The following is an 11,744-nucleotide window of genomic DNA, read 5'->3' on the forward strand; positions in this document are numbered from 1 at the left end:
GAAATCACAATTGCATTGGGCTTACGCACAGCATCAATGGAAAAGATCGTGTAAACAGAGCTTCAAGACTCTGGGAGGTACGTGGAGATGCTGGTTTGGCCAGAGGAGCCAGGACTGCCGGGCCCCCACGGCTCCACCCACTCACGGGGGTGGGGATCCAAGGTGTTACAGATAGAAGGGAAAGGGTGCACGGGTGCACCATTGGCTGTGCTCACCCCCGGGAGCCCCATGCAAAGCTCTGGTGAAGCTGGGTAGGAGCCTGAGGCTTAGAGTTGAGGTTTAGCAGGTCTTGCCTCACCCAAGGTTTGAATACGAATATTGGAATTTTTCAATTCTCCAGCCAGCCTCATGATTCAAACCCAAGACAACAAGGAGTGTGTCCATACAGACTGAGATAAACAGGCACAGCTCAGACTTGGAGGGGAAGGCAAGCATCCTCCACAGCCACACGGGGACTCCACCCTCTGTAAACAGCCCAACACATGGCCTGCCACATGACCAGCCCCCTGGGCTACAGTCACTCCCATTTGGGTGGAGTGAACAAAAAGCTGGGGTAACAGAAGTTGCCCATTTCCTACAGGGTTAACGAGCCAAACTGTATATACATTTACTGATTGAAGGATGATAAAAAATATTTTATATTTTTGAAATTTGTGTATCCTTAAGAACTGATGTCATATAGAATATAAGCAAACAGATAATAAATTCTTACGCATACAAAAGCTGTGGGAGCCGCACTTTGGTAAACCTAGTTATGGATTACACGTAAGTGTCAGCGGATCAGGAACAGGGCAGTGTTTCGCAACCTTTCCTGCATGGCTATTTGACATCGCAAGGTGCCAGCCATTCGAAAGGTTTTGAAAGTCCTATGTTCAGAGCACTCAGTCTTCAAAAAAAGGTTCTGTGGTTGCTTTTAGCCTCAAACATCATCTCTCTTTGCCCCCTCACCATTTTCTCTTACTCAATGCCTACACATCACATCTTCCTCTTCTGGAAAAAAGTTCAAAGGACACACCACAATAAGAGGTCCCATCCAGACTGACTCACAAAGGCTTTGTGAGTTCGATTCTAGATCACTTTAGGAAGTCGGGATTTTAAAGGAGGGCTTGAAAACTCTGTTTTGTGATTCCTGGGCCAAAATGATGCTCTCCGATATATTCAGCGGTAGAGTCTTCATTTTCTTATTCCTCAAATGTTAGCCTAACCCGTGTCAGTCCCAGTTCCAGGCAGGAGGGATGCAACAGACGCAGCAGACTGTGCTGGCCCCAACGATTCTTCGCACCTGACCCTGAAGCCTCGCCATATATGCACCTGATGGCTTTCTCTGGCCAGCTGAAGGACCACAAATGCTGAAGAGTTAGTACCCCTGGGAGCAGCCCTCAGCCCATGACTGACAGGAGTGGGTGACTGATGCCCAGCTCCCTTGCCCCTCCACAGGACAGCTGAGTCTATCGGACATTCTCAGAGATCCCCAGGATGGAGCCCCATTGCCCACACCTGTAACTGCTCCATCACACACACTTCCCCACCCCCGACCCATGATTCCTGGGATCGCCTCCCAAATAAACTGTCCACACTCACATCCTTCTCTCAGTCTGTTTCTGGGAGAACTCAACTGAAGACACTGCTAGGAGACATCAGTAATAGTCTAAGAGGTCTCCTGCACCCCACCAGCCCCAGGCTCTGAGTTTCATTTTCCTTTGTAATTCAGAAACTCTCCTGACCAACCATATTTGACTCCTCCTCCCCCAACCCCTCACTCCCTACACACACACTGCCTGTAAGCGGGGTAGTATGATGTTTTCACACTCTTTGTAAGCCCTTTTTCTCATCAAATCAAATCCCAAAGCACAATTTCAAAACAGATGAAAGGAGAGCTGCTCCGGAAGCCGGGCACATGGGAGGTGCCCTCCCAGGTAGAGCCCTCAAGTGCCTGGCCTCACCTGGAACACGGCTCCCCCAGCTTCTCAAGGCTGGGTCCTCCGATCCTGCTGGTCACAGCCTAGACTGCGCCTCCTCTGAGATGTCTTCTGGGGCCGCCCTCTCTAAAGCAGCCTTATTTCACCCATGCCCGTTACCAGGCTGTATTATCTCACGGTACTTACTTAAACTTCCCTTTACTTTCTTTACAAGCTGCCTTCCCAAAAAGCACATAGGTTCTACAAAAGCAAGGACCATCTGTGTCTTGTGGACTGTTGCGTCCCAGAGCTTAGTACAGGGCCTGGTGTACAGTAGGCACTTCATAAATATGCTGGATGAAGGATTAAAGCATGTGCATCCTTCAGGTCTAGTTCAAAATTCTTCCATCTCTTTAACCCCCAATCACTCCAGTTAGAGGCGATTTTTAACTCAATGCCTTATGGCATCTGGCAAGAAAAATCATGATGTTAGGAACAAGACAGGACTGTAAAGATCAGGGGACACCAACAGGTGTCAGCATGCTGCCACTCCTGGCTCGTGCCCCTGGCAGATACTTCAGATGGACATGCTCCCCTCACCTCTCCGGGCAGCTGCTCCCAGGCCAGCTGAGTTGACGTGTTGAGTTGCCAGGATTTCTCCCCCTCGGCACTGTTGACCTTTGGAGGCATGTAATCTTTTGCTGGGGGCTGAGGGGGAGGCAGGCTGTCCTGCGTGTTGTAGGATGCTGAGCAGCATCCCTGGGCTCCATCTACTAGATGCCAGTGGGACCACCCAAGTTGTAACAATCAAAAATGTCTCCAGACAGTGCCAAATATCCCCTGGAAGGCACAATTTCGCAGGGTTGAGAACCCCTGAGGTAGACCTATTTGCCACCCCTGGGGTGGGCTCTATTCCCACCCTCTCTTCAGAGGGCTAGGAAGCAGAGAAGCCAAAGCCATCACATTGCCTCTTTGCTTTAGCAAAAATAACCACTGTCCGGTAAAGGGACGAGGCGGCAAAACAAATTTGTCACTGGAACCACTGTAACAACTTCTAATTTGCCCTACCTCTGATTGAACAAGCATACTTTTTAGAGTGGTAACCACAGGTTGAGCGGAAGCTCCAGACTTTGAGATCAGCGTAACGGAGAAATGGGATGTCTGCTGAATCTAATAATTTAAAAAGTGGTGCTTGTCCTTGTCTTTTTTTCATTTTGATTGTCTAGTAATTCATTTTTATTGATTTACAAATTATTGCTCCATGACAGACTGGAAATTTAAAAAGGATGCAATCAGCACGGAGACTTCGAATAGCCCTGCTTTAGAGGGCTTTCCCTGGAGGCAACGCTCCACGTTTCCAACCTGCCAAACACAGGGATGCTCTTGGAACGCAATCTGCTTGAGGTAGAGATTTGCTAAACGGGCAGAGGAAACACATAACCAAACAGCAGCATTTAGGAAGATGAAAGAACCTACGCATTCTGCACAGGAAACCACTGAGCAGAGGAGCACCTGGCCTCTGAACCGCATCCAAGGGCTAGGGCCGGGCTGGCTGCTTAAGGGAGACTTGGAGGACGTGATAAAGTGCAGTTTCAAAGGCCCTGGTGCAGCGAGCCTCACCCAGTAATTCTGGACTGGATCACGGGAATCTGTGTTTTTTAACCGAGTCTACAAGGCATTCTTAGTCCTTCCCGGGGCCAGCTGGGTTTGAGAAGCAAGGACTCCAGCTGTGGCTTGCAAGCCAGCAGCATCCACCCTCCCCTCTCCCTGGCGCTGAACCAGATTCTGCATTTTAGCGGATCCCCAGATGGCTTACCTGCATCCACCTGATGAAAATGAGAGCTATTTAAAGCTCTCACAAACAAAATAGATTATAATCACTGAGAGTTAGAGCTTCTAGAAGGGCTCTCAGGTCACCCGGTCAAATCCCCTCATTTCCAGACTTGGAGAGGTGGAGGAATTTTCTGTCCCGCATCAAGCATTTGGCAAGCAGCACAGCTGGGCTCCGGCATCCAAACTGCCTAACTCCCCAATGACTGTGCAAACCACACACTTTTGCCTGCTTCCCAGGGGCTTGTCCGATTGGAAAACGCTTCTGAATTTCCCCAGGAGGCAGCCTGATGCAGCGGAAAGGGCTCTGGATTCCCCGCTGAGGCTTCTGGAATCCACACCCACCTCCCCTAAACAGCAGCTTTTGTTCTGGCCTTGCCCCGGAAACAGGTCAGACCAGATTATCCCGACCTCTCTGCCACCTGGAAAACTTTTTGTCTCAGTACTTTCCACTTTTTTCCCCCACGGTACCGCCTTCTGAGGGGGCTGCTTTGCGGGTGGTTTTCTTTGGCTTCTCCGGGGGTGGGGGGCAGCGGGGGGGGGGGGGGGAGGTGCTGCAAGTAGGTCCCTGCCCACTGCCAATTAGGCCATTTATCCAGCGCTTTTCTTGGAGGGGCTGGAGATCTGCAGAGGGAGGCAAAAGGCTGTCCTTTGCAAGGCTGGTTATAAATTCCCCTTTGCCATTCCCAGTCTGGAGTGAAATGGAAGGAGCAAGGTCTGCCCCTGTCCTTTACGGCTCCCTGGAATGATGAAGCCGGCCCAGGGCATCACGCGCTGTCCCGTCTTCAGACAGTCCTCTTCATCTTCCTAAAATGGCAGGGCCAAGAATGTGTATTTCTAGGTACCGGTATACGATGTGCTGTGTAATAAAAGTCCAACAACATCCAACCTGAGACCTGTGTTGGGCAGCAGGCATTACCTCAAAAACCAACCTGCTAGTTCTGTTTCCTTAACGTGGCTATGTCAGCACTCCAAGAGTATTTTCTTTCCCGTTTGAGAATCCCAAGAGTTAAAAAAGCAACCATTTTTTATTGAGAAGCAATAGGCAAAAAGAACCAAATCATTCATATGGGCTAGGATGGGACAAAGGGGAGCCAAGTGACAGCCAATCCAACTGTGTGTCACACACTGATTCTCCACAGCCTGGGAAGCTAGCCCAGAATACGGGACTCACACCTTTACTCATATTCCGCCCCGAAACAAGCATGCAGGAGGCGGGCCGTCCACCTGCCTCACAGGTGTGTGCTGTTCTCCAGGTAGTATCTGTTGTCACTGACGTACAATGAGCCCCAGTGTCAACTTCTAGCTCAGGCTGGGCAAGCGGAACAGAGTGACAGGTTGGAGGAATAAGTGACAGACGGCAGTGGAGCCAAGTATAAGCAGAGGGCCCATTGTGAGGCATAAAAGGAGGCTGGCACTTGGGTTGAAGGGAGAAGCAGCTGGATCACACAGGACCCACCACCTCCTCCTGCTGCACTCTGCGTGGAGCTGGGGCAAGAGAGAGTCAGCAGCCACCCGCTGCCTAGGTGGACCCTGAATCCAGGGACCAAGGGCTTGACCTGCTCCATTCAGTGTCTGAGACATAAAGTAAATCCCATAACATGCTGCTGGACACCAGGGGGAGGGGAAACCATCACCCCCAAATTCCTCTCCGCAGGTCCCACACAGCCATGCCCTAGCAGAAGGAGACATCACTCACGGCAAGAGCTAACCACCGTAAGTAACCTTTCCCTTTTGACTTTCAGTTAGAGGGGTCATTCTCGGGGGAAATAGGAAGCCCCGAAGTTAAGCCCACTTACCTACAGCAAAGGAAATCAGAGAGAAGCCGAGAAAGGGCTGGGCACGGCCAGAGAGGTACTTGAGGCGAAAAGGTGGGCATTCTCTAACAAATATATCCAATTAAAGAGGGGGAGACAGAGGCCTCACAAGGTTTTTTAAACATGAAATCCAAGCTGTGAAGCCGTCCGTCCACATCTGAATTGTTCCCAACCTGAGCATTTGTGAGTCATGGGCATTTAAATACCGGTGATCTGAGCTTGCACAAGTGGGCTTTTCCCATGTTACGCAAGAATTCCAGCAATTCTAGCACTGGTGCAACGTGACAAGAGGTATTTTAAAATTCTAAGTAATTATTCTCTAGTGAGGAAACTGACACAGACATACAGAAAAGGATATGAAACCCTCCCCTCCCCTCCTTCCACCCCGTCCCCAAGTGCACAATCCTGTCCCAGGCTCCATGTTCATACAACACCCTAGCCACCATTTGCTACTGCCTTTAATGAAAATTATAGTTGAACTCCCAATAAAAATTATTGGCAATTAAAAAAAGGGATAGAGTGAAAGAAAAAAAGATCCACAGAACAATAAACTTAGGATGAACTCATTGTGGGTTAAATTGTGTCCCTCCAAAGAGATATGTTAAAATCCTACACTCTTGTACCGGTCTTGATCGAGGTAATCAGTCTAAGATGAGGTCAGACTGGATCGGGGTGGGCCCTAATCCAACAACTGGTGTCCTCAGAAGAAGAGGCAAAATTGGACAGAGAGACACACACAGGAGAGAATGTCATATGAAGTTGGAGGCAGAGGTTGCAGCGATGCACCCACAAGACAAGGAAGGCCAAGGGGCACAGGCCCCCACCAGGAGCTGGAAGAGGCAGGAGGGAGCCTCTCCTAGAGCCTTTGGAGGAACCATGGCCCGCCCACATTTTCATTTTGGACTTCTAGCCTCCAGAACGGTGAGGGGACACATTTCTGTTGTTTTCAGTCACCTTGTTCATGGTAATGTATGACAGCAGCCACAGGAAACTAAGAACTTCAATGATCACCTGCTGATGAGGAAAGGGAAGCACAGGGAGGCTGACGACTCGTCCACGGTCACGTGTGTACTCAGGCCCGGATGCTTTCTACCACACCCAAGTCATTCACAGATCCACAAAGATGGCTGTTGTTCAGAAAGCCTTGGGCACAGGCAGAGCAGTGGGAAAGTGCTCAGACTGTGGAACTGGGCAGACCAACTGATATCCCGGCTTTGTCACCCACTAGCGTGGCCTTGGACATATTACTTGGCATCTCTGAGTCTCAGTCTCCCCATCTGAAAATTAAGTCACATAACTGTCCATACTTCAAAGGACTGTTGCGAGGATTAAGTGAGGTGACGTGTAAAATATTCAGCATGGCGGCCAACACCCAATAGGCCTGACATAAAGGTTAGCTGTTAATACTACAGTTGTTAATGATTTCTTAAACTGCCCCTCCAGGCTGTTTGGAGCAGAGGCCTTGGCTTGGCCTTGCACAGTCCTCTGTCATAGGACCTTTGATGGGGAATTCTTTCTCCAAAGCCTAGGAGCTGCCACCTTTTCCTCAGAGGAGTTAGTGAGAACGTAGCTTTGCCTTCCCTGTTCTTTTAATCTCAGTAATCACTCCTTTTCTCATTGTTCATAACAGTTTACCATCTTGTTCCATCAAATGTCTTCCTGCTGGCCTTCCTTTTCTCCACCTCCCCTGCAGTGAGCTTAATGTAATTTGGGGACACTGGATGGCTTATTCTGAAAAAGACAAACTCCTAAACCACATATGTTTGGTACATATTTTCAATCCAAGGTCTTCCAAAAAATTGTGTATTGAGAAGCGATCATCGAGCCAACGTGCCATGATTAAAATGCGAGTCCCCAAAATAATCTTAGCTCTTTACATTCAATGTTTAAATAGGAAAATCGTTTTGCTGTCTGTTTTATCCATATGAGTAGAGATAATCTCTCATCAGAAACCCCAAAAACCTTTTTGAAGCCATTACAAGGTACATACAACAGACCTTTAGCATCTTCCATGTATTTATTGCGTTAGGATGAAAGTCTTTTTTTAAAAAAAAAAAAAAGGAAATTGCTATAATTATAATCACTTTTGAACACCATTATTATTATTATTATTAATAAGACCAAATTGCAAGGTTCAAGCAGATGCTGGTTCTCTACTGTTAGAAAGAAGTCACATAATGCTATCAAACACCCGGCAGTCATCTCCATGCCAACGTGGCTGGGCGCTCACACCGGCTTCTGGGCAGATGACTGTGATGTCTTAAAGAGTGTCAGACAGAACAAGGGCCCTCTGCTCTTGATTAGAGCGTTCAGGGAACGAGCACATTTCCAATGGGTGGCTTTCCCACGGGAGAGCGGGATCTGTGCGGCTCTGGGTCCTGCTGAATCTTCTCTCTCACTTTGTTTCCCGTGCACACCTGGATCCAACTATGTATTCATTATGCCATGCCTTAAACATTGCCCTGAAGGAAGGGGAGGAGACAGGGGGAGTGTAGGGGGTGGGACAGCCCAGTTAGGGTCTTACATTAAGTCCCTAACACCTTGGGGTGTAAGGTTCAGAGATCTCTGGCTGGAAAGTGTAGTATGAGGCCAAAAACCAAAGAAAAGAAATCAGGAGGCAGGAATAGAAGGGAGCAGGCACCTGCCTGGTGGTTCAGAATTTGGGTTCGATTGCTGGCTCTCCTTTCTTTTCTTGCCCTGTTGCCCTGGGCAAGTCATTCAACCTCTCCAAGCTTCAGTTTTCCCATCTGCTAAATGGGTATAAGAACTGTGAAGATCCCCAGGGAGCGCACACACAAAACACACAGCACAGCGCCTGCTGCGAGGGGAGTCCTCCACACCATCTATGACTAGTACTTAATTCTCAAAAAATTCTTGGTTATTTACTGCTTGAATTTATAATTCCACTTTTCTCTCCACCTAAGCAAATTTTATTTTAGGCTTTGGAGAATCAGCAGAGAATAAAAGCATGACTCTTGGCCATTAATAGAGCAGAAAAACTCACTCCAGGTTCAGAAGTCGCCCCACAGCTGCCCGCTCCGGCCCACTGCAAACACCCTGCTGGTGCTCAGAGACATTTCAGGGAGGGACAGAGAAGAAAGAACTCCTGATGCACTTGTCGCTAACACCAAGAGTTTACAAGAGGCATTCGGAAAGCTCGTACTCATGGATTTTGCTATAAAGCAGCTTATTACTAAATCAGGCCAGGAAGGAAGCACAGAATATTTCATTCCCCGCCAAATGTAAAAATTAAATCTGGATTGTTAAAAGCAGCCCTCCCTGGAAACATGAAAATGTTTCACTGAGAAATAACCTTGAATGAACTACTTCCCTGGCCAAGGTAAATATATAAGCAAAGGAACTCAATACATTTCTATTAATCAATTAAACATCATCATTTTAAAGTAAAAGTCATTGGATTAATTAATAAAGACAAGCTATTATTTAGGAAAGCTTTCTCTTCTTTTGCTGTTTTTGAGACCCAAGAGAAATATTTTTAATTCTTCTTGAGGCTTTTTTCCCTTCCCTTCTTCTCTGCAGGGAGATGGGCATCCTTTTGTCACAGCACCCAGGCTGCCCAAATCTACTTTACTTTAGCAGAGAGAATTCCTTTCCACTCCAAAATCTACCCAAGCCTTTTTTTCATCAAGGCACACATTTCCCAGCTGGAGAGTCATTTAGAGCTTGTTCCAAAAGATTACCCTTAGGCTACAAAAGAACTTCATCCTCAACATCTTGTGAAATCTTGTGAAAGGAATCTTGTGAAAGGCGAATCCCACGAGGTTCTCACCACCAACACGTTTCCACGTGGTGGCTTTTCCCAGCACCAAGATCTTGTGGTCCAGATAAGCTTTCTCAGCTGACTCCTTCTCAGTTCCCCCCTCTGCCCTCCAGCCACAGCCACCTTGGGAGATGGCAAAGACAACACTCACACAAGAGCAACTGGAATACACGTTTTGAGCAGAATAAATTTTTGAAGGTTTTTTTTTCCCTAAACCAATTACACAAGTATAGAAGTTATTCAGTAGTTTCTTTTTTTAAAAGAATTAGCATGGCGTGTCCCTCTTAAGAGAGTCTTGAGTAATTTAATTAGAATTACAAAGTCATGAGTCTGTTCTATTTATGGGGCAATCGAAGCAGAACTAAAACCCAAACGACAATGTTAAAAACAAAAATAAACTATCTTCAGGCAGAGTATTCCACTGATAAGAAAAACCTGACTTCGAATCCCACTCGGATCAGCTAGTTTGGAAGGAGGACGAGGGCCAAATCAACTCCTGGGCTTTGTTTTTCTTAAGATTAAGAAGCCTGAGAGCATTTGTTTCTTGCCACAAAAAGTGCTAATAAATGAAAATCAGAATAAGAGGAAAAGAAAGCTGTTTGACTTTATTTTCATTTTGTCATTGTGAGGCCACTTGGTCCCCGGAAGCCTAGCTCAGCCCCTATTTTTTCCCAGGATCTTTACAGCACTTGATGCTTTCCCCACACACGTGTGCAGACGCTTGGCTCCGTGCAGAGGGGCTGGGCAGCGGGACCGCCAAGAGGCTGTCAAGGCGGCTCAGAGCGAGGGAAGCGGCGCCGGGAAACCGGGCAGCCTGGGCGGGCAGCGAGCGAGCCTCCACGGACAGGGTCGCTCTGAGCTGAGCTCCCGCATAAATCGCTTTTCAAAGGTGCTGCACCGGTGGAGGCCGGCCAAGAGCCTCTTGAGCAATGAGACAGCATGGGGGCGGGGGGTGAAGGGAGAATATCAACCCAAAGTGATTCCCCAGTAACAACAGCATCGCGCCCCAGGCCCACCGCCACCTCGCTGGAAGGTGTGGGGCACCGGAAGGAAATCCTATCTTAGAGGCAAGTACAGGTCTTCTCAGCCGCCAGCCCACGGAGGGGGAGAGCTAACAAGTTCTGAAACACTTGCACACACCCCTCGGCGGGGCCCCGGGCAGGGCTGCCTGCGCTCGGCGTCCCGAGTGTGCGCGTCCCCGCTCCCGGCGCACCGGAGCCCCTCTGCGTGTCCCCGATCTGCTCTCCGGGGACTGGGGACAGCTACTGCTTTGGGGACGACGCCAAGCCGCGCCGAGGTATCGCTGGGCGCCCCCACGAGTCCCCGAAAAGCCCGCGGCTGCAGCCGGGGGGAATGGCAGGGGCGGCAGGGCGCCGGGTCTGGTGTGCGGGCGAGCGGACTCCCACTGACCTACCTTCTGCGGGGGGGTCCCGATCAGCATCTCCAGGTAGTAGCCGCGGCCAGAGTCCCCTTGCAGGTTGTCCACCATGGCCAAGAAGTTGGCCGCGCCCCCGGCGGGCTCCAGGGCAAGCGCCAGGCCGTCGGCGCGGGGCACGGCGCGGGGCTCGGAGGGGGTCCCGGGCCTGGGGGTGGACGCAGCTCCACGGCTAGTGGCCACGGCCACCCGGAGGGGCAGCGTGAAGGGCGCGGGGGCCAGCGCCGGGGCCGCGCGCAGGAGCCACTGGGCCAGCAGCGGCAGCAGCAGCGCCCGGGCCAGCGCGCCCATGCCCGCGGCGGGGCCCGGAGAGCGCGCCCGGCCCGGCCCGTCCTGTCCCGTCCGGCGGCGGCGGCTCAGCGACTCGGCGGCGCGCGGGGCTGTGGGGCAGGGCTGGGCGCGCAGCGGGGCCGGCGGCGGCGGCGGCGGATGCGAGGAGGACCGGGGGAGGAGGAGGCTCGGGGGAAGAGGAGGAGGAGGAGGAGGAGGAGGAGGCGGAGGCGCCGGAGCCGCCCCAGCCCGCGCCGCCAAGTTGAGCAAGTTGGTCGCCGCTGCCCCCTCTGGCGGGCGGCGGCTGCCCCGCAAGGGCTGGGCCCCTCCCCCGCCGCCAAGGTCAAAGACAGGCGCGGGGGCCGCCGGGGTCCACTCGGACCCGCCCTGTCCACTCTCGCTCGTCTCGGGCCGCGCCTCTTCCCGGGGAAACTCGAGTCCCGAATTTCCTCGGAACGCGCCCCAGCGGCCCCGGCCAACGGATGTGACGAGGCTCATCCGATACCAGGCGAAAGTTTCGGGAACCCTTAAAGGGGCAGCGAAGGCCTGAACTGGCCCCCCGGCGCGGCGCGCAAGGGGCCCCCGTGGGTGTCTCCTCGCCCCGCAGCAGCGGGGGCTGGCAGGAGTGACTTGGAGTCAGAGAGGAGAGCAGGGAATCGTAAAAGAGCCGTGAGCATCTCGAGGAGTCAACGAGTCTGCGCCTCTCCTCGCCA

General features: G+C 51.1%; 1 protein-coding gene across 1 annotated transcript in view; it reads right to left on the bottom strand.

The window, feature by feature from the left end:
- The window catches only part of LOC124234270 (beta-secretase 2-like), an 88,449-nt gene extending 76,905 nt beyond the window's left edge, over nt 1-11,544 (bottom strand). Inside the window, exon 1 of the mRNA XM_046651519.1 lies at nt 10,741-11,544. Within this exon, the coding sequence (XP_046507475.1) occupies nt 10,741-11,529 (789 nt within the window). The 5' untranslated portion in view covers nt 11,530-11,544. The remainder of the gene's footprint in view (nt 1-10,740) is intronic.
- Between the last annotated feature and the right edge of the window lie 200 nt (nt 11,545-11,744).

The sequence above is a fragment of the Equus quagga genome, unplaced genomic scaffold, assembly GCF_021613505.1.
Source record: "Equus quagga isolate Etosha38 unplaced genomic scaffold, UCLA_HA_Equagga_1.0 73442_RagTag, whole genome shotgun sequence".
NCBI lineage: Eukaryota > Metazoa > Chordata > Mammalia > Perissodactyla > Equidae > Equus > Equus quagga.